Source organism: Oryzias latipes, chromosome 5 (genome assembly GCF_053564925.1).
Source record: "Oryzias latipes strain Hd-rR chromosome 5, Olatipes_Hd-rR_3.1".
NCBI classification, from domain to species: domain Eukaryota; kingdom Metazoa; phylum Chordata; class Actinopteri; order Beloniformes; family Adrianichthyidae; genus Oryzias; species Oryzias latipes.
In genome coordinates this window covers 6,621,096-6,648,313 of record NC_136241.1, presented here as the reverse complement: position 1 = coordinate 6,648,313, position 27,218 = coordinate 6,621,096, and the positions used below count along the sequence as shown (strand labels likewise).

Here is a 27,218-nt window from a genome sequence, read left to right as displayed (position 1 = left end):
TTGATTTTATTTCTTTATTTTTTAAGGAATTGGGTCATTTGAAATTGCTTCTGGTTAAAGAAAGGCGCACACACAATTCTTGAACCTCCTGAAACCTGAAACCATTTGTTTAGATTGTGCAAAGTTTTAACCTTTATCTAGTCGAATGTCCTCTGAGTCTTTTGGATGAAATGTTGCTCAAAAGCTATGATAAGAAAACATGTAAAACCATTTTAAAGGCTGTACAAATAAAAAATCACATAACATTGTTTTTATTCTCACTCTTTAAAACTAAAGATAGAATCAGTGATTTAATAAAAGTAGAAACCCTCAGTCAGTAAATTTTACATTTTTTTCAGATTTTAAATATTACATAATTATTTTTTGTTTTTTGAGCTATCATGTCATCTCATGTCATTCTTTGTCCGTTACCTCGACTTTCCTTTTAGATCAAATGAAGTTTAAAAGAAATATAGTTTAAGAAACACAAAAAAACAGAAAGAATGTCATTTATTTGATGGATATAAACAAGCTGGCCAACACTCAATAGTATTATTCTGGTACAGCACATACAATAGCAAAAAGGGGCAACAAGGACAGCCTCATATAGTTCAAACCAAAAAAATGTACAGAATCCATGCATCATTTGAAACTTAATCTCAAATCTTTTCTGAATAGAATCACTCTGATAAAGTTTTTTTTTTAAATAGTTTCCTCTCTTTTGCATTAGTACGACACTGGCGCCCACACACACTCACACACACACACACTTTTGCTCTTAAAACAATAAATTAGAGATGTGCACAGACACGCTCATATTTCTCTTTTCTGAAGATATTTAAACCAGAAATCCCAGACACATGCTTCACCCTCACAAAACTGCACAGGCTGTCTACTAAGGGGACACAGTAAGTGAGACACACATCACTCTCAAACACAACATCACACCGTCACGATGCAGATGCAGGTAATGGATGAGGAGTGGTGCTGGTTCGTGTTCACACCGATGATCAGTCAGCATGCTGGACTCACATCGAAGTTGCTTCTAAACTCTTAACTGTACAGTTCCAAACATTAACTTGTACAAATAATACACTCGCACACTGGCATTTTTATTAGGCGTTAACAATAACAAAAATAAAGCTCAACTTAAATATAAAAAAATGATTAAAAAAAGTTAAAAGAGAGTATTCTGACATTGGTCACAGTGATTTGTTTGATCCGACATTATCAATAAGAAATGTTAAAAGAAAAACAACAATAAAAAGAAAATGCATGGTAGGCTTTTGAGATTTTTTTTTTGTTTTTTTGGAAACCTTTGAAAAAAAAAAAGACTTCCTAGGCTTTTCTACACAGCTGCTCCAAGGCACAGATGAAGCCCTACCTCTTCCAACCGTGCTGCAGTTCAAATCAACCCCTGTTGCTTCTAAGCTCTATTTATTTGACCTTTCTGCCTTTTTTTGTCACAATAAATAAATCACTCTGCATAGACAACAGCATATTATCCATACATCGCCACCTTCGGTTGGCACATAATGTAAAACTAAAAAGCATGGGCACTATTTAAATGTTCTTTGTTGTCTATCATGCAAATTTGCAAATAACATATGCTATATTATGGTAGGAAAACTCCCTACTTCAAGTATTCAGTAGATAGAACCTGAAAAACAGAGAATTACTACTCCACTCCCTGATGTTGAAATGAGAGGGTTTTTGGTCCTCTGTCTGTTTGCATTGTCTTCTTAAAAACAAATAATAATAATAATAAATAATAAAAATAAAGAAACTTTCATTTGGGACTTGTAGCTCAACATTTGCAAACTCAAAAAGCAAAGTCTTCACACAACGTGCTGATTTTTGACAAGAGCGGTAAGGTGTGAGGCAGACACATGAAGGATAGATCACCTCGGTCAATGGAGGATGAGTCGATAGACAGACATTTACATACAACAAAGTACACCTGACGCACAGGTACTGCGAGGGAAGGGAGGGAGGAAGAAAGAATCAGTAACAGTCTACTTCATTTTTTTCACAATACTGTAATAAAGTGTTGTTTTTTTCTTCTATCTAGTCGGCTGTTACAGTCACACACACCAACCACTTCTGTTCACGTGACGACGACAAAACCACGCCAAAGAAATGCATCCAGACAGAGTCTCTGAAACCTCTGTGTGGAGGAAACGCTGATAGTCCTCATTCACAAGTGCAAGCTTTATTTGTACATAATTGAACTGCTACCTGTGTGAGTTACATACAGAAAGCAAGTTTGATTTTGTTAGCACAGGTCAAGAGGTTGTTAGCTGAGTTGATTTCACACTAAGAAAGGAATGTAACAATGCTGTCTGTTTTTAGACGTTAAGACAGAGTTTGATCCTCATCTTTGTAACCCACAAAGTGACTCTAAAGCTTTAGTTATTAACACATATACATCTGTTTTTTCTTTAAATCTGGGCTGCATTTTCAGACAGGGAATGTTTAACTTGACTGCTGAAGGTTTTTTTCCCCACAACCTACCAGTCAAAAGAAGAATTATATGACTCAGCTCTGGAAATAAGACACCTTTGACCTTCAGCCAGTTAAAAAAAATAACCAAAACAAAGGTATAGTACATCATCAGTTTAAAACGATTTTCTCACCACATTTAGACACACTCTATAGATTCCTCTCTATATGTATAATATATGCATTTCTATCATATGTGTACATATTTTACTAGGCACAGGCCATCTTATTCAGAAGAAGAAAACAACTTACTATGTGTGGGAGGTCACGTAAACTACCGCTAGAGGGGTTCAAGGGTGCAGGAGCGAACCGGAGAGTCAGATGAATGATTAGACCTGGTAAGAAACTTTTTCTTCTTTTGCTTTTCAACTTCTAGTAACCATCATAAAGACGGTATTCCTTGAGGAAGGTTTTGTGTCTGACCAATGCTCCGCTGTCGAACTCAAAAAGAAATCTTTATGAAGCCTGGATCCAGCCTCTCCGCTGTAAAAAAGACCGTTCTGGAAAAGGTCTTCTGATATCATTTCGTTTGAGCACCAGCAGAAGCACCATAAGTAAAAATTCTGGCAACACAGAGGAAGTGCAGAGGTGCATAGTCTCAAAAAATAAAACTGAATCTGATGGATTTGCCCCCCCACCACCACCACCACCACCACCTCTTGGCCAATGTGACTGGGGTGATTGGTTATTCTTTCCTTCTATGTTGACATCTGCATAGATCAACTGTTTTTCATTGACTACCATTGATCGATATGAGGTAACATGAAGAATACATGTTGTTGACAGCTGGAGCATAGAAGTAGCCCAAAAGCAAGAGGGCTGTGCTCATGCAGCCAAGGAGATGCTGCAGGTGGAGGCTAAGGTGCTCCATCAGTCAGCCCTAAATGCTTCCTTGTGCCAACAGGAAATAACAATAGGAAACCTAAAAGCTCTTAAATGTGCACAAAACATGCCACTGAAGGGAGCCATCATCACAGTAAGAACTGTTTGACATGAGGAAAACGATTACGGTGAGCAACAGAGGTGAGTGAAGAGACTCTGCACACTGACTGCCATGAAGGCCAGGTAAAGGGCTCAGATAAAACCAGTGAGGACTGAGGGAACCATGACAGAGTCAAAGAGCCAATCAAAGCAATGCGGTAAGTAGCAAAGGAGTCGGCAACCATTGATCTGAAACAAAGCAGGTTGATGAATTTAAACAGAACTTGGCTGGAAGGTTTAGGTCTCTGCTGGAAGAGAGCTCGCTCAGCAGGTGGCAGACAGGTGAGGTGACCTCTGAGGTCTCGGATGCTGCCATGTTGGTCACACTTCTGGCAAAGCGACAACTTGGCAAACAAAATCTGCATCGAGTGACGGGAGAGGAGGATGTGTCTTCCTGTTCACACAAAGAGGAGGTTCCAGATCACCTTGTGAAGAACAAGGAGACAGTAAGATGGACCCCCTCCACAGAGCTTTACAGTAAAGTACTTTGGAGTTTACCTGCTCATCTGTCAGTCCCCGTGGAGAGCCCACACACCTGATAACCTCCTATTCTTCCAGGAAACAGAAAAAAAGCCAAAGAAGTAAGGATTTGGTGAAAGTAAAAGATCATTAGTTGGGTGGTGTTTCAACATCATGGTATGGCTGTGCTCCCCCAGTACAGACTGACTCATCTGAGGGTGGGGGGAAAAAAATACACGTTTCCACATGACACATAGAACAAAGAATTGAGAAACTGCAGAGAAAGGAGCAGATCTTACCCCTCTAATCAACATAAAAGCTTTGGTTGTCACGGCTAAGATTACGCCCAAATGCCCTCCTCATCATCCTGAAGTCAGCCATGTTTTCAAAGAAAAGTGCAGAAAGCATTAAATTGTTGCTGAACATGACTTTTGTTAAGAGTACCGGTATCCACATTCATTGATATTCATATAGTCTTCCTTTGTTTTCTGTTTCATTCTGAATACACGTTACCTGGTCTGGGGAGGGGCGGTGGCCAGCATGAGGAGGCCCCCGGGCAGGTACTCCTCTGTGGTGGGGCGATGGATGCCGCGGATGCTGCATGTGGTGCGGATGTTGAGGAGCCTGAGGGTGCTGAGGATGTTGGGGGTGTGGATGCTGAGGGTGGGGTCCTTGTTGTGGAGGTCCATGTGGGTGCTGGGGGTGAGGATGCTGGGCGGGGGGAAGTCCATGCGGGTGCTGTGCAGGATGCTGCTGGGGGTGCTGTTGGTGAGGGTGCTGAGGCTGGGGAGGGCGGGGGTGCTGTTGGAGCTGGGGCAGAGGTTGAGGGTGCTGAGGGTGAGAGTATTGAGGTTGGGGATGCTGTGAGTGCGGATGCTGTGGTTGGGCTTGCGGGTGCTGGGGGTGCTGCGGATGCTGGGGGTGCTGCGGGTGCTGGGGGTGTTGCGGGTGCTGAGCGTGTGGGGCGTGTAGGTAGGAGGTTTGTTGGCCCTGGGGAGGGTGGGGGTACTGTGGCTGGGGCTGGGGCTGTGCATGCTGGGGCTGAGGCTGATGGTGAGGAGCATGCGGATGATACTGCTCGTCCTCATAGTTGTCAGCTATCAGCTTCATTCTGCTTTGTGTCTGTTTGGAGAGCAAAAGGGATATGAGCAAATGCTGCAGATAAATATATTATTTTTTTAGCCCTTGTGCTATCTTGTGGGGTCATCTGGACCTCACTTCCGAACTGGGGCGTGCGTCCAGCTTCACTGTGACATTCCTTTAACCCTTGTGCTATCCTATGACCCCACCCTTGCATTGACGTGTTCTCCCTACCATGACAAAGGTGGATAAAGGTGGAAAGATTTCATGTAATCCATAGACACCAGTGAAGATCACAAATCAATGAAGAAAAAAGGTTCAGCTCACTGTCTAGTGGGTCTAGATGACCCAACTCCCAATGTTAAAGTGCCTAGGATAGCACAAGGGTTAACATCTTTGAGTGTGCCTAACTAATCTTTAAACAGCTCCGAATGTTTCCCTAACACTTTTTCAACTGTTTTAAAATATATATTTTTTTCCTGTATGACTAGACTTTTAATTTGCTGCCAGTTGAAATTTATTTTATGCAACCAATTTTGACCACATAATGCTACAAACGTTGCTCTCTTTGTAGCTGGGAATTTTGTCCTGGTTCATCCTAAGGACAAAATTCTCAGCTACAAACAGAGCAATGTTGTGTCCTCTATCCACTGCAAAGAGAACTGCAATGACCAGTACATTGGAGATACCAAACAACCTCTACACAAGCGGCTTTAACAACATCGCAGAGCCAACTCTATGGGACCTGAGTCTGCAGTACACCTCCGCCTGAAGGCCACAAACCACTCGTTCGAGGATAGTGAAGTCCGAATTTTAACCAGAGAGAAAGGATGGTTTGAGGGAGGAGTGAAGGAAGCCATCTTTGTCAAGAAGCATAAACCTTCTTTTAATAAGAATGGTGGTCTCAGGTTTATTCTTCCATCCATCTACGGCAGTGTTCTGAACCGGTTTCACCTGGGACATTAACAGCTGAAAGAGATGACCAGGTTTGGGGAGGGTAGCTACTGTCTCCCCAACCCCTGTTGAGGACAAAGGACTCCTAACAACCTGAAACCGTATAGTCTTAGTAGACAATACTATCCAGTTTCAGGTCTGACTCCTCTCCCATATGAGGGAGCTCTTTTACCAGCTATTTCAGAACTGACAAAGCCTTTTGGATAAGAGGTGAAATGTCTTCAACTTTTAAAAACCAAGTCCAGATGACAACTTTTAAACCTACTACTATGACGTTTTGATTGTTGTTGTTGACTGCTCTTTGCTCTGTACGCTTTGTTAATGTGTCCCTTTTTTACCAAAACTATGGCAAACAGTGTCGTTAAAATGACAGGCATCAGCTGTGTGCTCCTTTCCCTTGCACCTGTAAAATCCGTTTTGTTCTATTTGCAGTGCTTTCTTCCATCCTGTGATCTCCAGCATCGCGATCCTCCATCTTTTTGTCCTTGTCCACCGTCTCAATATTTAGAGCAATTTCAAACGCTCTGAGGAATGTCAGCATATTGTCTAATACCAGCTTTCCACAAACACCACAGAGGGCATCATCTATTCCTGTGCTGAACTCTCAGTGAACAGCACTCTACTTCAATTGTGCCATGAACTGCGAGACCGTCTCTCCCTATTTTTGACTCCACTGGTTAAAACAAAAGTAACTGGCTTTTACCAAGGGTTTTGATTCAAAATGAGCTCCCGAAATGTCCACAATTCCTTTAAAAAGACTTTTCTTTTAGAGGAGCCAGCTATAAAAGATTTGGCAGCAGTCCGCAGGAAAAGGTAGAACACATGAGGAAACACAATAAAAGTAAAATGTTGACTCAGACCGACTCGGACCGATCAGTGCTTCCAACACGGCGATGGGCGTATTGTGAAAAAATGGCGGCTGAATTGACTTTGGTTGGATCCAGAAGCAAGACTTTTCCATGGGTGACGTCACACTCTCTCGGTCCAGTTCTCATAAACAGTCAATAGTTAAGAGTAAATTTTTGTTCTGAATTGAGTCTGGTGCTAACGGAAATTTATCTAAGAGACACCAGCTTCCAGTTTGGTCTGAGAAAGATCTTGACACACACCAGCTTAAATCCGAGCCATCTTCGAATCACATAAACAAAGCTGATATTTATAGTTCTGACATACTAAACCTGTTGCAAAATAAATATAATGATGCTAAGTTGTTTCTTTGCTAAAAGAATGTCAACAGGAAGGAACATATGCACAGCTGCCATGTGGAGACAGAGAAATTGGACATTTTGTCATAAATTTGATTAAATGTCATATCTAAATCTAAATCACAAATAACTTTTTTTTTCTTTTCTACATTTAACTTTTCTGAGTGGATCCTTACATGCTGTTTAAGCTGGTGCATCAGCTTGTCTCGCTCCCTCTTGAGGGCCAGCACCTCCTCCTGGGTCTTCTTTTTGTTGGATGCAGACAGTTCAAGCAGTGCAATATTGGCATCTTTCTCACTAATGGCTGCCAGTAGAGCTTGTTGTCTGGAAGAATAAAATAACATTAGAGCACACATACTTACAGGCAAATAAAACCTTTGAAATGAAAAAGAAATGTATGGTTTGAAGGTGTTTTTTCACACTTATATAAATAAAAAGCAGATGCCTTTCACCATTTTTTAAATTGCATCTCCAGTGAAAAACTACAGGAGTCCTAAAGAAACAAAAGTGTCTTAGACAGAAGCTGCAAAGATGCACTGAATTGCAACTTGAAACCCTGCTGACAGTCTGAGCGCACAAACATGGACAAGAAATTTTGAAAACGATCATGAATAAAGCTCTTCAGCTCATCCATGAACTATCAACCATGATGAAGTTTTAACACATTTGGCTTGTTATAGAAATGATGTCATAGATGATTAAAAAGAACACCCAGTGAGATTGTCACCCATCTATCTGAGGGTAACAATACTAACTTCATTTCAAGGATCTCCTCCAGCTGCTTCCTGCGCTCTTGCCTCATATTAGTGAGATGGGAGTCCCGCTCCTGCAGAGACTGCTGGGTGGAGGAGAGGCGCTGTTTGGTGGCATCCAGCTCCTGCCTGGTTCTTTCTAGCGTGTTCATGAGCTCCTCCAGCTGGCAGGTAAGCACACAGACTCATTCAACATATCCACATCCTCAAGTATCAATACTGCATTACTGCAGAGTATGTTCTCACTTTGGAATGGTGACCACTGTCCAAGGAGCTGTCCTTTCGAGAGTCCTGCCCTAAACCTTTCTTTTCCCCTTGTGGCCCCAATTTAACGTTAGGACCTTTCTTAGTCTGGTCTTTACCTCCTTGTCTGTAATAGCACACAATTTGAGAAAGGTTTCAATTAAAAATATCAGAAATCCACAGAAATTTAGGGAGGAAAGGATTATGAAGCCCACAAATATATGGCTGAAGCAAATGCATTGTATATCTGTCAATTGCATTGTGCAGAATATTGTCTCAGGAGAGAAACCGCAGCAGAGCCTGGTCAGTACTCATGAACTGCAGTCTCACATCAATGCTGAGCTTTCAGGTTTCAGCAAAGTTTGAAGAATAGATGACAGGATTGCAGTGGGAACAGGTGATTACTTACCTGGGAGCCAAACTTCAGATGGGGAGAGGAAATAGGTAGAACACATGAGGAAGCAAAAGAAAAGTAAAACAAATTAAAAGAGACACAAACAAAATGTAAAGAAAGAAAGAAAAAACAAGACGGTAATACAGTAAACCAAAAGGATTTCACACTGGGCTACAGTCATCTAGGTCAGGGGCTACAGACGTGTCTGTGACCACCGCTTTTCAGCGGGCTGACAGCTAATGCAGGATGCACCCTCTCTAAAGAACATGGGACCATCTGCTACCAAGTCCAGTTTTGGCAGACATGCAGTCATACAGGCAAGAGTTAGCAGGGCAAAAGACGAGGGGAGAAAGTTAGGTTGGAGTGCTGGACCAAAGGACGAGGAGAGAGTACACATGTACCATGTAGGCAACAAAGAGTTATGAGATTCAGTCATGTATGCGAAGTAGTTCAGACTGAAGTGGCACACTTTAGGATTAGGGATTCAGTCCAGATCTTCCAGTTACAGCTCCACACTGAATGTGTTCAGACCTGGAGCTCATCAGCTCTAATCGTGCAGACCATCAGGCGGATTGCTTCTTTATTATCAGGTAGTGCAAGCTGGGCTGGGAAATAGCAGGGAGTGAGTAATTGATAATACAGTTGGACAAGACTATTGGGTGAAATGAAAGCAAGGGAGCCCTCAGGGTGACTAAAAGAGACATGAAGTGAGTCAGAGAGATGGATGGAATGAGAGGGTAGGTGTGTATCTCAAGCACAGAAAACGGACATTTCATGATCAATAACTGAACCAAAAACACAGATAAGCATGCTTTGTTCAACCATGCATATGCAGCAACAACGCCCAAAAAGAAACAAAAAAGGAGCTTAAAAACAACAAAAAAACACATTCCAGCTCCAATACCAGACACAGTTTGCAATGCATACAATCTTTCCTTTCGTGTTCATACAGCTGGTGTTTTTAATAATAATATGGAATTCTTAGTTGGACTGAATTTGATTTTAATTTTTTTAAATAAGGAATTGTATCAGGAATTAAGGAATTTTTGTAATTTTTTGGAAAATTAGATTTGCATGTAAAAAAATCACAAGACATTCTGTATTTTGTGCACATCCATATAGGTAAATGCATTTTCATGGTTGTTTGCTGACTTATTGTAAAACAAACAGATGCATGTCTGTCAACAAAACGATCAAAAATGACCACTCTGTCGTTCCCACCACTGACTATATATGAGCACTGGACCAAGTCAGTTGATGACTTACCTACGGTTCAAACAAATAAAAGGCGATTAAGTTACTTTTTTTGCTATATGGATGCCACATGTTTGAACCAAAAATCACCAGTAAGCAGTATTTGGTTTGAGTTTACATTTCTATGGCAACCACTCTCGCCAAACAGGAGTGAGCTTGTTGGAAGACCACACCCCTACCAATTAAAAGCGGGCTCAAAAGAATCTGTCAATCAAATGTTTTGAAAATTTGACACGGGGAGCCAGCGGGCACCACAAATGTTTATTGAGGCGTCTGATTGGCCAGTTTATAACTTGAATAACTTGCACTACAGAAAAAATACAGTAAAAAATTTGAATTAGAAAGAACTTGTTTTAAAAAAGTAGCAAAGCAAGAATGGTTTTTCTGAAAAAATAGAATGTTTATTTCTCGTAAGAAGTCTAAGATTTTTGGCTTCTTGGAGTCAGCAGGTACTCCCTGTTTGGAACACGAGGAAGACGGGTCAATTCTCCATTTCTTAAGCTACGTTCACATCTCCCTTGAGATGTGAACACAAGTCGCAACACAAGTCACTACGACTGTCTTTAGGTTCTACAAAACGCGTGTCCATTGAACACATGTTAAAAGTTACACCAGGTTGAACTTTGACCACTCAGGGACTCGGATTTGGTAGCTACATTTGAATGTCATTTCTTTTGATTCATAGAAGCACCAACCGTTTAAAAATCAATCATGAGGTGGAAGTCAGTAATTGTGGTTTGTGCTTGGCCGGAATCACATGACACCAAGTCTTTCATATATCGGCTTGGAGCTTTGAAAGAAAAGCCTGGAGCAAGATTCACAAGATCTGCACTGCTTCGACATTTCGCAAGCATCTTCCAACTGTAGGTGGCAGACATGCGCTAGTATCGGATGGCGACAGTCCAGTGTAGACACCATATGCTAAACACGTGTTCAAAAAGGCACTAAAAGCACTTTCAAGAATGTAGCATCATATTTAGCCAATAGTTTTCACATAAAAAGACATGCAAAGCAGCAATGAAAGTACAAGAACAAAGGGCAAGAGAAAACATCTGCTAAAAAATTAAAGACAAAACTGAATTCAGGGATCAGGAATCTGAAATCAGGGATCTGTGTTGGAATCTGACAGTGATTCCAACACAGCCTTGAAAAAATGTTGCCACTGATGCAAAGATGTGTGCAGGCTGCAGACAGCAGGCAGGCCCAGGTACTAATGAAACCAGATGCAGGTGTCGCAGCTGAAGACTCTAACCACGCAGCCGAGCTCAAGTGCCAGGGCAGAGCACTCACTTTCCCAGGAAATCCCACACCTTGCCCCCTATCTGTTGGGGGGCGGCAGACACAGAGGGGAGCGGGTCAGGGGGAGCTCTGCCACCGGGACGAGGGGTGGGGCGTGGGGCACTGGGAGGGGGGCTGGCAATTGGGAGGGGTACACAACAGGAAGAGTTGCAAAGAATAAAGAAGAGGGTGAAAATATAGGAATGAGGGAGCATTGACATTGAATATTTATCAATGGCAGAGGGTAAGAAAAGATCAGAATATAGGGAAAAGAGGAAAGAAAAAGTGGGTAAAGATGGCAAAGAAGACAAGAAAACCAGATTAATCACAACAAATGTTTTTCTAATACAAGTGAACTGCTAGTTAACATTTTTCTTTTATCCTAATTTTTAATAGTGGCAAGAAGCTGGCTTCCCTGACGAAACAACTTATGCGCCATTCTGCAAAAGTTCAATCTTCTGTGGGAACAAACATTACGATCATTTTCGTCAGCCGAGTTATTAAAGGGCAGATCAAATAAGGAGATTCTGAGCCAGGTACTACAATGATCCAAGACTGAAAACCCCACCACACAAGAAAGCCCCAAAGTCCCAACTATTGTGTATTTGGATTTGCACATCTGAGTAGAGGCGGTGGATAACAGCCCGACAACAGCCACAAAATCATGAAAAGGATACAACATGCAGTGTGACCAGCCGCAATGCCAAAACCACATATCAAATAAGAAAAAAATAGACAAAGCAGTCCTCAGAATTCACATAAAGTGGAGGAAATAAGTATTTGATCCCCGTGCTGATTTAGAAGGTTTGCACACCTAAAAAAAAATTCATAGTCTGTCCTCCTAAACGTAGATTCATTTGAACAGTGAGAGATCAAATATCACAAAGAAAATCAAGAAATCCACTTTAAAGAATTTCTATACTTGTATTTGCATTTCATTGAGGGAGATAAGTATTTGATCCCTTAGTAACCATTAAGAGTTCTGGTTCAGACAGACCAGTTAGACTCTCCTAATCAACCTGTCACCTGAACTGAAGACACCTGTTTGACCTAATCATCTGTAGAAAAGACACCGGACCACAGAATCAGTCCATCAGTCAGACTTCAAACACTCCAACATGGAAAGACTAAAGAGCTTTCAGTGGACTCAAGGGAGAATATTGTAGACCTGCAAAAGACCAGGATGGACTATAAAACCATCAGCAAGAAGTTGGAGGTTAAGGGGACAACTGTTGGTGCAATTGTGCCAAAATACAACATGACCATCAATCCAGCTGTAGGTGTGGAGCTCCTAACCAGATCTGACCTGGAGGGGTTTCCATGATCATAAGAACAGAGAGAAATCAGCCTAAAACAACACGGCAGGAGAAAGTTGATGATCTCAAAGCAGCTGGAACCACAGTCACTAAGAAAACCATTGGTAATACTTTACCCCGCAACGGTTTTTCATCTTGCAGTGCTTGCAATGGGCCACTACGTACAGTTTGCGCATTTTACACGTATGAAATTTCAGTCTTTCGTTATACATGCGGGACAGGCATAATTCATACAGTGGGGCAAAAAAAATTCAGTCAGCCACCAAGTGTGCAAGTTCTCCCACTTAAAAAGATGAGAGAGGCCTGATGAGAAGTAGAGTGGTGTAGATGTCTCCAATCTAAACAACTACAGGCAGGTATCCAACCTGTCATTTTTATGTAAAATTTTAGAAAAGCTTCTTTTTACTCAACGGAATGATTATATTAATAACTCAATATTTTTAAACCGACTTTACGAAACGGTTGGAATTACTGGGACAGCTTTTAATTGGTTTAAGTCCTACCTCACAGATAGAGATTTTATTGTTAATTAAAATGAATTTTTCATCTGGAAGGCTCAAACTGACATGTGGGATGTCCCAATGCTCCATCTTGGTTCCCACACTTTTTAATATTTACATGCTTCCACTTGGTGATGTTATCAGGAGACACGGCATTAACTTTCATAGCTATGCTGATGACCCATGGCTGTCCACTGGACCCATGGACAGCCATGGGTTTAAACTGTATTTTAGATATTAAAAGGTGGATGGGAGACAACCTTTTGCAGCTCAACCAAGACAAAACTGAAGTCTTGGTAAACGGTTCTGAAGCTGAGAGAGATAGCGTCCAATTTTATCTGTCAACTGTATGACTGTATATGATACAGTAAGGAACCTCAGTGTGATTCTAGATGCAGATATTAGCTTTGACCAACACGTGAATCAAGTAACCAAAACCGCATTTTACTATCTGAGGAATATTGTCCGAGTTAGACCCTTTCTCTTTCCCCTCCTTTCTGGTGTAAAGAAAACCACTCTTAATTGCGTGCAGCCAGTCCAGAACTTGGCTGCACGCCTTTTAACTAGAACCAGGAAGAGGGAGCACATTACAACCAATCTTAAAATCTCTGCACTAACTCCCTTTCAGATGTAGGATGCTTTTTGGCTAACAGAGTCTGGTGTGGATGAACTTGATTGGTCTGCACAGAGTCCTGACCTGAACCTGAGAGGGGGTCCATTTCAGCAGAACCGACTGAACAGAACTGTTTGGGATGAATTAGAGCAGAGACTGAGAGTCAGGCCTTCTCCACCAACATCAGTGTGAGACCTCACCAATGCACTTTTGGAAGAATGGTCAAAATTTCCCACAATTACACTCCTTAACCCTGGGAACAGCCTTCCCAGAAGAGTTGAAGTTGCAAAAGGTGGGCCGACATCATTTTGAACTCTATGGGTTAGGACTGGGACAGTACTTCAGTTCATTTGTGAGTCAAGGCAGGTGAAGAAATATTTTTGGTAGTATGGTTTTTGTCCAGAAACCTGCTCATCAACTACAAAACATGTCTGATCTCTGTGCTGCTAAAAAGGGTTGGCCACAAAGTACTAAATCTATTCAGCAAAAAGAATCAAATACATATTTCCCTCAATAAAATGCAAATAACTGTATATACAATTTATTAGGTGGATTTTCTATCTCTCACTGTTCAAATAAACCTACCATTAGGATTACAGACTGTCAATTTCCTTTTAACCCTTGTGCTATCCTAGGCACTTTAACGATGGAAGTTGGGTCACCCACTAAACAGTGCGCTGAACCTTTTTTCTTCAATGATTTTTGATCTTCACTCGTGTCCATGGATTACATGAAATCTATCCACCTTTGTCATGGTAGGGAGAACACGTCAATGTAAGGGTGGGGTCATGTAAGATAGCACAAGGGATACCTCTTTATAATATCTCTGCATTACGGTGCTTCAATATAGACATTATGTGAATATACACACAAATAATAAAAAAATTGAATATGTTTGTCTGAACAAAACAAGAAAAAATAAAATATCACAGGTCATAAAATGTATCCTTTTTTGGCACTATTAATGCACCTGTAGCAATGTAGCAAAATACAAAAACACAAATTTATTATAAAGTAAAAGCAATAAAAATAGGGTGCCCTTCACACATCTTCTCTTTGTAGTATTGTTAGCGCTGCTCCAGCTGCTGTTGCTGAAACCGACAAACATAAAAAAGAAAAAAAAGCTGACTGTTTATGGGATTAATGACTTTTTTTAGGGAGCCAAATCTTTTAGATCAATTCATTTCAAAGAGCCGTTCAAAAGACTGGGTCATTTGGCTGTCTTTATATTTATTATCTTTTAAGAAGCCAGCCTGGATTCATTCATTTAATCCTGGAAAATATCAAAGGGAGGATTGATGGGCTGAGATATGGATCAGAAAAAAATGAAATTTAGATTTTTTTTTACCAACGATTGATATAAAATTATTTTTGAAAATCAATTTAGGCTTCATTTGACATGTGTGGACAAGATGTTAAAGTCTGATTTGGAGTCATTGTAACTATTCATCTGCCCGCATATACAGTGTGAATGTATAAAGAGTGTATTTGTACTTTGAAAGATATTATTAATGTAACAGCTAAACCAGGGGTCTGCAACCTCTCAAAGAACCATTTGGTCCAGTTTATTACTTCAAAATTGAGTTAGAGCATCAAAATCTCTCTACTCTTTTTATAAAAATATACTTTTTGCGGACCTTATGATATTTATAACATGTAGCTTAAATTCTTTTACAATAATCAAACTATAACAGATTTTTTGGGTCATCGATGAAACTGTATTTTCCACTTTTACATTTGAATGTTTTTACCAGCAGACAATAAAGACACTGGCACCAACTGCAAACTCCCTACAACAGTTGGAGTCACTTACCTTTCCAGCTCAGCAATCTTCTTGTCCTTGTCATTTTTTTCAGTCTCGACCTCTCGCAGGATGTCCAGGAGCCTCTCCACCTCTGTCTGAGACTTGTTTGCTTCATCTTTGTAGTAGCTCACTTCTTTTTCTAGAAGCTTGACCCGGTCCACATACTCTGGATTCCCTCTGGGGCCTGACTGCTGCTCCACCTCATGAGCTTTCTACACTCACACACCAGAAAAAACAACATAAAAACACACACACACAGCTCTGCTGAGTCACATTCATTCCACTGACAGTGGTACTTTAGCATCCTGTGCAGCTCAGAATGTTTTTACAGCCTGTGAAGAGGATAGATACAGCGCAAAGCATTGCAGTCCATCAAAGCTTTATCTGAGCTGCTTCCCTTTCATCTTGCCTGTCTGTGTGAATGAGAACAGGAGTGTAACTGTTGTGGACCAGCATTGACTCTTAGCTCAATGGGAGCTATTTTATCACTAAAACGCTCCTCTAAGACTTCCAGTCAATGTTTGCACACTGTGTGAGCAAAAACATAGGAGAGAGTTCATGTGTTTAGGTGTCCTTGTTTTTTTGTTCTACAGCACAAACAAGTGGAAAACTGAAAGTGGAAACTGAATGCAGAACCAAGCTCTGTGGGAGTGGGAGCTTATCCGTCACAGATGGAATTTCATCCTCACTCAGAGAGTTCCTGGCTCTCCCTGAACCCAGTCTCCGTGCTCCACATCCACTGTGTGGCAGAGTGTTTTACATACGTGTCCAACCGCTGCTCATGACCAAGCTAACTGCACCACACTGAGACAAACAGGATGCGTGGCGACACAGAAAACATGCAGCATGGTTGACAAAATCATGCAGACCCAACGAAGCTGAACCAGGTTTGCACTTGTCAATCAAAAGTATGGAAAGAGAAAAGCAAGAGCAACCAAGCAGATTAAGCTCTCTAATTTCAAATGTGCAGCAAACACACATCAGAAGATTAACTAGGCAGTTGACAAATTGTATTAGGCACACTACGGGAAGTAGGAAAAAATAAACTTAAGTGCTCTAACAGACAAAAAAGAGGCTCCATACAACAGAAATATAACCTGTAAAACTGATCTAACAGCATTTTTGTTTCTTACTGTTGCTCTGAGTCTTTACAGCACAGGATATGGCCCTGTGACGGACTGAAGCTTTTAAAGGTTGGACTCATCTATAGGTGGCACAGACTGCAGCTGTCGTGAGAATGTTTGGTGCTTTTACGGAGTGAAATAAGAAGTGAGGGATGTGAAGCCCTTTGCTGAAGGAGCTTTCACGTTGGGCTTGTGGGTTTGGAGTTCACGTCTGTGGATAGGCATCCTCGTTTCATTGGAGTAAAAGCTCATATGAACTCTGGTGGGGTCCGAAAAAGTGAATCTCTATGCCTGGAAATAAGAAACGCAGCATTGATGCGGACAGACTGCAGTGGACTAGAAAATCCATGGTTCAAATCCAAAGGAGCACAATGCAAAGAAATTAGTTTAATATTATATGAACACATCTATGTTTTAATCAACCAATCAATATCCTTATACTTTAATTAATAAAAACTATATGTTCATGTAAAATATTAATTTTGTTGTTATTGCTGTTTTTGTTCTTTTTCATAGGACTACATGATCTAACCAGTATCTTCCTTGTCATTTTTTACATAAAAGTGAGTACCTGTTTTGGGCAATGTTGCCCCCATATGAGCAGTTGCTGGAACTGTGCCAAAACTTCTAGAGCGATGGTCCACTCTCAAGAGTGCAGTGTGAATATTTATCCCATAGCCTGTCCTTGTTTAAAGTGGCCGTTAAAATGCGAGCTACATGATTGATCTAATTTGTTTCAAAAATAATTGTCATTCCTTTTGTAGTTAATATTCTTTAAAACCATGTCATGTAAAAAATTCATGTCATTTAATAATTCACTTCTGTAAACTAAATACTTTTATGAAAATGTAAACACTTTTGCATAAAAACTCTTTCCCCCCCTGTATTTACATTTAAAGTTGTCATTAGAAAACAGCATTTTTAACTGCAATTCCCCAAAAGATCGCTCGATGTAAACTGTTGGTTGTTTATATCCACATTTATTAAACTATTAGAGACAATTTGAGTATCTCAGAAAAGTCTGGATGGATTAAGATTGTAACACTTGTAATCATTAAAGCTTGGTTTTGTGTTTTTTGTGTGTTTTATGTAGTGCCATGAAATGAATTCCATTTGTGAAGTGGCCTTTTATAAGTAAACTGGATTGACGGGATTTGAAAGCAAACATTTGCTGCAATCAGGATTATACACTGGCATGGTTTTCACAGTTTACACCTTGGAGAGGTGTCAGTCCATCCCAGGGTCGTCCCTGATCCACACTCTTCTTACTGAGCTGCAGTCTTAATAAAAGGTATTAAATATTAACAGTGTCAACGTCTATTTAAAAAAAATGTCTTTCAAGTTTAGATGAAGGTAAAAACAAGTTCTAGATGATTGTATAAAATTTAAACCAAGAAGAGAAATAAGTTTAAAACCCCCAAACCCTTGTTTGGGAGCAGGCTAATGCTGACCCCTGCTGGCCTGTTGAAATAAATTCCAATAATGTTTACAGATGGTTTTTATTCTTCCGAGGAGCCCTTTTAAAAAGCAGCTTTAAAAAGGTCTTCTTCAGAAAACTCCTCCATGTCTTTATTTCTAAGGAAAAACGATTTAGGGCATCTTTAGTTTTTGATAGATCCTTCCCATTATTCAAAGTTACTTTAGTTCAACCTGAAGCAGCGTCACTGTGGGAATGCAATTAAATGTCCTATAGTTTGGTAACAAGCTAAAGGACTTATCTTATTATATTTCAAAACTTTGGTCCTGGTATTTTATCCACAAGAAAATAAATCTCATAATTTTTACGTACTGCGATTTAATGTAACAGCACCATACAAATCTAAATAAATGTGTTTTTATAACATTATATAGGAAATTATTCAATTAATTGGCAACAAAACAAATTGTAAGACAGAAAACCGTCAGTGCTTGGCATTACGATAGATTTACCACACAACGGCACTCACAGAAAAGACATTTCACAGGACTGTCAGCACAGCGTGAAGCTCAGTATATCAGTACAGTGCAATGGGCAACACGCATGTGGGTGGAATAAAGCGGAGCTTGTGCCGGGGTTTGCCATGATCACCATCCAGCATATAGAAGAGAAGTTCTCAGTGTCTTCATGCTTTCAAAATGTGCCTCACACAGCTCAAGGCAGGAACTTACAGGATTGTTCATCTGACTGAAAAGCTGCTCAGCTTGCTACATTGAAACAAGGAGGTTGAAGAAAAGGACAAGTAGGAGGTTCGAGAAGTTAGGGCCGGGGAAGATAACAGCAGGATCAGACATGTTTGATTAGTAGAAACACAATACAGGCAACTTGAGAGGATTAAAAATGTAGATAGTCTGAGGGTAGAGGAGACAGAAGAGATAGAAGCAGATGTTTTAAAGGTCTGTCTGCTCTGGACCTTTAAAACATCTGTTTAATGGAGAAAAGTTTTCATAAGCAGATTACTGTTTGTGGTTAGACAATATACAGATGATGTTTCCTTTTTAGCGGAATGACCTTATTGAGCTGTAAAGGTTTTTTTAAAGCATAAAGGGGGTTAATTTTGGTTTGCGTCTGCTGCAAAAAGCTGTTTGCTTTGCTAAATAACACAAAGCTTTTACAGATGCTCATATACAAATATACACTGTTCAAAAAAATAAAGGGAACACCTAAACAACTCAATGTTTCCCCAAGTCAGTCACACTTCTGTGTAATCAAACTGTCCATTTAGAAAGCCACACTGACTGACAATCAGTTTCACATGTTTTTGTGCAAGAGTACGGAGCCCGTGTCCTGACATTAAGATATAAAAATATATCTTGTTCCCACAGATTAATATCTTGTTCCCACAGGTTATTATGTCGTTCGCACGAAATACTATTCCGTTCCCACAAGATACTATTCCGTTCCCTCAAAATACTATTCCGTTCCCTCGAAATGATTAACTCGTGCGAACGCAATAATTATGTCGTTCGAACGCAATAATTAATCCGTTCGAACGCAATAATTATTCACGTCATAAGTCATTCACGCGGATATGCTCTATGTACGCCGGCAAAAGCCGCTTTCAGCTGTAACTTCCGTGTCTCTGTGACCCATATTCGTTCAAAAAAGGAACATGAAAAACAAAATTGATCACTTTATTACCGTCTCAATGAATATAAGAAAAATAAGATTTATGATAACTAGGCTGCTTTGTCAAACGATAGCTCCTGCTAGGCTAGCTCCGCCGCAGAGCTCTCTGTTTGATCATGTATGCCGGCATTTGGGCAACTGGCTGGTCTGTTGTCAGACAGCTGATATTGTAGTTTAGGGTCGAATAGGAATAATAATATTCAGGACTTGTCTTTTATTAACTTTAGCAGTCAGTATCTTTACATTCGAAGGCTATTAGGCTACATGCTAACTGACGAGCCGATCATTTCCTGTTATTAATTTACATCATAGATTTACAGCAGATACCTTCACATTTCTGTCTGTGTGTGTCTCATTACATTGCATTGAAGACACGGAGGATGTTTAGAGAACGGATTTATTTATTTTAAAAAGCACAGAAGCATCCATCGTATTCACGTTCATTCACATGGTGATCTGGTGGTACGCCCTCAGTCATCTTGCTGCAAAAGCCGCTTCCTGCCGCTACTTCCGTGTCTCTGTGAGCATTCAATAGGGGTAAAAATAAAAGCAAGAATGGTCGATCTGTTATTTTCTCGATGACAATCTGAAAAATATCATATTAAGCTGGCTGCTTCGCCGAAAGCACTTACCTTTAGCTTGTAGCATAACAACAATGGCAGTACGTCACGTTTCCCAGAATGCTTTCCTGCCAATCATTGGCCAATCACCGTGTCCCTGTGACCAAGGTCTAACAACAAGACCAATGGTTGGCCGCAAAGCATTCTGGGAAACGTGACGTACTGCCATTGTTGTTATGCTACAAGCTAAAGGTAAGTGCTTTCGGCGAAGCAGCCAGCTTAATATGATATTTTTCAGATTGTCATCGAGACAATAACAGATCGACCATTCTTGCTTTTATTTTTACCCCTATTGAATGCTCACAGAGACACGGAAGTAGCGGCAGGAAGCGGCTTTTGCAGCAAGATGACTGAGGGCGTACCAGATCATCATGTGAATGAACGTGAATACGATGAATGCTTTGTGCTTTTTGAAATAAATAAATCTGTTCTCTAAACATCCTCCGTGTCTTCAATGCAATGTAATGAGACACACACAGACAGAAATGTGAAGGTATCTGCTGTAAATCTATGACGTAAATTAATAACAGGATCAATGATCGGCTAGTCAGTTAGCATGTATCCTTATAGCCTTCGAATGTAAAGCGACTGACTGCTAAAGTTAATAAAAGACAAGTCCTGAATATTATTATTCCTGTTCGACCCTAAACTACAATATCAGCTGTCTGTCAATAGACCAGCCAGTTGCCCAAATGCCGGCATACATCAAAGAGCTCTGCGGCGGCGCTAGTAGTAGCCTAGCAGGAGCTATCTTATGACAAAGCAGCCTAGTTATCATAAATCTATTGATATTTTTCTTATATTCATTGAGACAGTAATAAAGTGATCATTTTTGTTTTTCATGTTCCTTTTTTGAACGAATATGGGTCACAGAGACACGGAAGTTACCGCTGAAAGCGGCTTTTGCCAGCGTACAGACAGAGAGCATATCCGCGTGTATGACTTATGACGTGAATAATTATTGCGTTCGAACGACATAATTATTGCGTTCGCACGAGTTAATCATTTCGAGGGAACGGAATAGTATTTTGAGGGAACGGAATAGTATCTTGTGGGAACGGAATAGTATTTCGTGCGAACGACATAATAACCTGTGGGAACAAGATATTAATCTGTGGGAACAAGATATGTTTTTATATCTTAATGTCAGGACACGGGCTCAGTACAAGAGGGAAAGACAACAGGTGGAAATAATAGACAATTAACAAGACACTTCCAATAAAGGAGTGCTTCTGTAAGTGGTGAACACAAACAACTTCTCCATCCTCAGGTTTTCTGGCTGATGTTTTGGTGACTTTTGAATGCAGACAATGTTGTCACTCCAGCAGTACCATGAGACGGCGTCTACAACCCACACAAGGGACCCAGGCAGTGCAACTCATCCAGGACGGCACATTAAAGTGAGCTGTGGCACGAAAGTTTGTTGTCCGTCTGTGTCGTGTCCAGAGCAGGGATGCGCTACTAGGAGACAGGTACATCAGAAGATGTGGAGGAGTCTGTAGGAGGGCAACAACCCTTTGTTGAACCCAACAGCTTTTTCCCCACTGCAGTCAGCCTGTTGAACAGTACCCCAACTCCCCCGAGCTGACCCCCCCCCCCCCCCCCCAAAAGGACTATCGCTGCTACTTACAGGCCCCACCATCCCAGCCCACCTGTGCTCCCACCTCACTCAACTGTATATAGTGTGTTGTTGTGTTAACTTAATTTTTTTAACTTATTCTTAATTGCACCATACACCAAGACAAATTCCTCGTTTTGTAAAGTGCGCTCTACTGAACCTGGCAATAAAACCTTTTCTGATTCTGATTCTGATTTATCACAAGAGGAGCACTGCCAGACCCCTACAAAGTGACCTCCAGTAGGTCAAATGCGCACGTGTCTGCTCAAACTGATATAAACAGACCCCATGAGGGTGGCGTGAGGGCGCGACGTCCACAGACTGTTGTGCTAATAGCCCAACACTGTGCAAGACTTGCATATCCTAGAGAACATCAAGATTGGCAAGTTCGCCACTGGCACCCTGTGCTCTTCCCAGATGAAAGCAGGTTCACACTGAGCACATGTGAGAGACGTGGCAGAGTCTGGAGACGCCGTGGAGAACGTTCTGCTGCTGCAACATCATCCAACATGACCGGTTTGCCAGTGGGTCAGTATTGGTTTGGGGTGCCATTTCTTTGGGGGGCCCCACAGCTCTCCATGTTTTCCCCATTGGTCGCCTGACAGCCATTAGGTACTAAGATGAGACCCTCAGACCCCTTGTGAGACCGTATGGTGGTGCGATTGGCCCTGAAATTCTCCTGCAAGACAATACAGGGGCTCATGTGGCTGGGGTGTGTCACCAGTTTCTGCAACACAAGGGTATTGATGTTAAGGGTCTGGCCCATCCGTTCCCCAGACCTGAATCCAGTTGAGCACATCTGGGTCAGCATGTCTCGGACCATCCACCAACACCGCAGGTTGCACCACAGACTGTCCAGGAGTTGGCAGATGCTTTGCTCTAGGTGTGGGAGAAGACTATCCACCGCCTCATCAGAAGCATTCCAGGCATTGCAGGAAAGTCAAATGGGCGTGTAGAGACCACGCCCACTACTGAATCTCATTTTGGCTTGTATCAAAGACATTGCCTGTAGCCTGTAGTGAGTTTTCCCACTTTAATTTTGAGTCTGATTCCACATCTGGACCTCCATAGGGTAATAAAGTTATTTTCCATTACTATTTTTGTGCGGTTGTCCTTACATCCAACTCTATAAAGAGTAAAGTATTTAAACAAATATTTCACTTGTTCAGGTATAGGATGCGTTTTTACAGTGTTCCCTTTATTTTTTTTTTAGCAGTCTAGTTTGATACCAGCAATGTTTCAAGACACTAAATCTAAGTTAACTTAATCAGATCAAATAAAAGATTTGTTTACAGGTGCAAACAAATTATGAACTAGTTTTTTCTGAAGTTTTCCAAAAGTACAGTGCCCGTGTCCTGACATGGAAAAAATAAAAAATATTGTCTCAATTAGAAGAAGAAAAATATCATAAGATTTAGGTTGCCCAAGCTTGGTGCTTCGCCATACCTGAGCGATTCTCCGGACATAGCTCCGCCGCAGAGCTCTTTTGCTTGTCATGCTGGCATTCGGGCAGCTGGCTGCGGTATGGGATATTGTTGTTTTGGTTCGAAAAGGAATAATAATATTCAGGACTTGTCTATTACTAACATACTCGTTAGCAGTCACTTAACATCCAAAGGCTAAATGCTACGTATCCCATCATGCATCACACATATCCCATAATGTATCTCGACCAATCACCATGTCCCTGTAACTGTGATGCGTTCAAAGACAATAGGACAAATAATAGGCTACGTAGAATGTAGCCTAGCCTTCGGATGTAAAGTGACTGCTAAAGAGTATTGTTAATAAAAGACAAGTCCTGAATATTATTATTCCTAATATTATTATTGCCAGCCAGCTGCCCAAATTCCTGCATGACAAGCAAAATAACTCTGCAGTGGAGCTAGGAGCTATGTCCAGAGAATCGCTGTGGTATGGCGAAGCAGCAAGCTTGGGCATCCTAAATCTTATGATATTTTTCTTACATTTATTTAGACAATAATAAATTGATCATTCTTGTTTTTCTTATTCCTTTCCTGAACGAATGTGGGTCACAGAGACACGGAAGTTACAGCTGAAAGCGGCTTTTGCGATAGGACGGAGAGCATATCTGTGTTTATGAATGACTAATGACGTGAAGAATTATTTCGTTCGCACAAATTAATTAAATCGAGGGAACGAAATAGTATTTCGTGGGAACAAGATATTAAGTTGTGGGAACAAGATATTAATTAGTGGGAACGAGATTTATTTTATTTTTTCCATGTCAGGACACGGGCTCCATACAAAAGAACCTTTAGAAATGTAAGCCATTTTGTAAAATTAGCCACAATATAGTTCTAGCAATGTGATTTTAAAGGTTCTCTGGTGACTCTGATCATCTGGGTCAAAAACCTGCAATTTACATCTAATCCAGTCAGATCAGCCTCTCTTCTGACACACTGACATCTTCAACCATGTCAGAGAATTGAGAAACTATGTCTATGGTTATTTGTAAAGGACTTTATGTCGTTGTTTATTCCAAACAGAATAGATGCTACATAATAATGAAGTGCTTATTAAACATAAAGTCTCCACGCTAGGCCAAAAAAATGCAAGTTGAATATTCCCAAAGTTGTACATTTTGGCTTGCAGTGATGCAGTCGCACTTACCTTCTGTAGCTGCGTCTCTAGCTTACTACACTCCTCCTTTTTCTGTTCGATGGCGATCTCCAGAGACTTGAGCTTTGAGTCCTTCTTGAGACCAGAAGACGCCAAAGACGATGCGTGTTCTTTGAGATCGATGAGACTGGACTGTAGGCATAGAGCCAGCAAAAACGCCTTAAAGCTGGATAAGTGGAACATTTTCCAGATCTGCCTATTTTGGTAATTTAAATATCCATTGTAATGTTTCAGTGGTTTCACTGTTTACAAAAATGTGATGCATGTGCATTAAAGTATAGTAGAGACAAACATGTGTGTCACCCACTGACCTCCTTCTCAGTTAGTTCTATGTGCAAACTGTTGACTTTTTCTTTCAGATCTTTGTTTTCCTTCTTATAGGACTCCACCTCTTCCAGGCGTTCTCTGTCTTCTCTCTCCCTTTGGTCCTTTAATCGCTCTATGATTCTCTCCTAATCCGTCACACAAAAAACAAAGCAAACAACACTAACCGTATTGATTTTTTTTTACATATTGGGTCTCTGTTTGTCAAGCTCACTAATTTACCACATATTCAATAGCACAATATGAATAAAACCTAAATCAGTTTCCAGAGGACTTTAGATTTTTTTTAAAGAGCAAAACTTTATGTTTTCTATAGATATACAACTACAGGAAGTGTTCATCAGGAACACAAATTTGCATTTTTGACTGCCAAGACAAGGAGGAACCTACATTTACAGCAGTTGTTTGTTATTTTTTTTAAAGTTTGGGACTTTTGTGATCATTTAATTAAAACCGGTTTAAGTTATACTTCTTTCGAGTCATTTGTTTGAATGGATTTTTTAAAATGCATTTTAGTTAATAAACATCACTGAAAAGTTAAAACTGCTGTTTGTTGCTTAAACTAAACCTGTAAAGTTGTAGAATACTTAGATTTTTTTCTATTTTTACTGAATGTAGATAATTTTAGTAATGTTTTTAGTTGCATCATACACCTGCTGGCATTATTTCAAATAAAAATATTAATATTTACTCTTCTTCTTTGACTTTTCCCATCAGGGCTCACCACAGCGAAAGAGTCGCACGGTAGACTTGGCAATGTTTTACACCGGCTGCCCTTCCTGACGCAACCCTCTCAAAGCAACCGGGCTTGGGACCAGCACAGAAGTAGAGAAGGGAACAGGGAGCAGCCCGAAGTCGAACCCTGGTTTCACGGACGGAAGGCACCGCAAACCAGCCGCAAAAATATTAATATTTACTCTAAATGTTAAAAAAGCTACCTTAAAAGTTTTATGTGTAGCACAAATCTAGAGAAAAAAAGACACTTTTTGATCCTCTAAAAAGAAGAAGTGATTTTTTTGTGCTTACTAACATTCTCCTTTATGTTTCTATCCTAACTTCCGTCTCATAAGGTGATGATTTGCACTCTACCTTCTCCGACAGCGCCTCCTCCAGGGTGGCCAAGGCAGTGTCTGTGTTACTGGAGTCCGTCTGCAGAGACTTGATGCGGTCCTTCAGGTTCCCCAGCTGCTTCTCTTTATCCCTCAGCTGCTCCTGCAGGTTTTCAATCTGCCTCAGGAAGTTAGAAGGTGGATTGTGAAATCCCGGGAAGAAGCAAAAATACTTTAGTAAAATGTCTATGAAGACTCTCTTTCATCCAGGTAGAATCCATCATAGTAGTAGGTTTACAGGTTGCCATTTGGACTTGCTTTTTAAAAGTTGAAGATGTTTCACCTCTTATCCAAAAGGCTTTGTCTATTCTGAAATAGCTGGTTTTAGAGCTGGTTAATATGTGCTCATGGGGGAGGAGTCAGACCTGAAACTGAATAGTATTGTCTACTAATTTGTAGAATAGAAAAACAACTGCTATAAAAATCAGCTGGAAAATCAACTGTCTGAGATCTGTTCAAGACTTATAAACAGCTTTAAATTAATGAAAGTCAAAAAATGTAGATATTTAGACGGAATTTTTTTAATGCAATTTTAATGGAAGCAAAGTTATGTGAAGGCTTCAATAATTACTAGTATTAAATATGAAAATAAAATCCTTTGTAAAGATTTTTCTAATAAATGTTAGAGGCAGATTGTGTCTAATTTTGAGAGGCTCTATGCAAGCAAAGGTTAGTAGAATTTAGAAACAGAAAACCAAACGTCATTTCAAAGGTAAAATTATTTTTTGTTGATTTGCTTTCCAATGAACCCCAGATGTTCAGCACAGCAGACCACTTTAAGGACTGGTAGCATGCTCTCTGCATGTGTTTGGCTTCTTTCTCTCTTGTCCTCCTGTTTTAATTAAGAAAGTGTCTACTCGCACGTAATTTTTTGAAATACTACGTGCAGCAAGCATTGAACTTTTTTCTTGGCCGCACAGAGGATGTCTTAAGGTTATGGTTACAGTTAGCATTAAACTACTAAATGGCTCCTGAGCGCGGCTGTTTCTGCAGCTCACCGCCCCTCCAGGGGATGGATTAAATGTGGAGAACATATTTCACACACCTTACGTGACAGATGATGGGACTTTAAGTTTAACTTGAAATACGTGCAGCAAACAACAAAATACAGCCTTGGACACACTTAAAATACGTGCAGGCAACGCAGCAATGTGCATGAATTCCCAGCACTTTTTGACCTTTTTGAGCTGGTCGCTCGGAAATACATGCGAATAACATCATCCTTTAATGAAACATTCAATTATATAGAAGGTTTAGATTAGTCGAAGGTGTTGATGTGCACAAATATAAACATATTTCTGTGTTTACTCCTATCTAACTTGATTTCTGCATCAAATGACACATCAACACTCAAACAGGA

General features: G+C 40.5%; 1 protein-coding gene and 1 long non-coding RNA gene across 13 annotated transcripts in view; one reads left to right on the top strand and one right to left on the bottom strand.

The window, feature by feature from the left end:
• Positions 1-472: 472 nt before the first annotated feature.
• The window catches only part of erc2 (ELKS/RAB6-interacting/CAST family member 2), a 57,339-nt gene continuing 30,593 nt past the window's right edge, over positions 473-27,218 (bottom strand). For 2 of the 12 annotated variants that reach the window (XM_023954770.2, XM_078946915.1), the window contains 13 exons: positions 25,839-25,976; positions 24,737-24,877; positions 24,417-24,557; positions 18,587-18,622; positions 15,324-15,526; positions 8,565-8,576; positions 8,159-8,282; positions 7,916-8,076; positions 7,337-7,484; positions 4,435-5,043; positions 4,221-4,288; positions 3,961-4,133; positions 1,306-3,887 (listed from right to left, as the gene is read on the bottom strand). In XM_023954770.2, coding sequence (XP_023810538.1) covers positions 4,262-4,288; positions 4,435-5,043; positions 7,337-7,484; positions 7,916-8,076; positions 8,159-8,282; positions 8,565-8,576; positions 15,324-15,526; positions 18,587-18,622; positions 24,417-24,557; positions 24,737-24,877; positions 25,839-25,976 — 1,740 coding nt within the window. In that variant the 3' untranslated portion in view covers positions 1,306-3,887; positions 3,961-4,133; positions 4,221-4,261. Of the gene's footprint in view, positions 3,888-3,960; positions 4,134-4,220; positions 4,289-4,434; positions 5,044-7,336; positions 7,485-7,915; positions 8,077-8,158; positions 8,283-8,564; positions 8,577-15,323; positions 15,527-18,586; positions 18,623-24,416; positions 24,558-24,736; positions 24,878-25,838; positions 25,977-27,218 lie in introns of all 12 variants that reach the window. The other 10 variants (XM_078946916.1, XM_078946920.1, XM_078946919.1 and 7 more) reach the window with 8 other exon arrangements.
• On the top strand, positions 20,282-20,603 carry LOC144992119 (uncharacterized). Its single transcript, XR_013655915.1, has 2 exons — positions 20,282-20,356; positions 20,471-20,603. It is a non-coding gene; the product is annotated as an uncharacterized LOC144992119 (long non-coding RNA).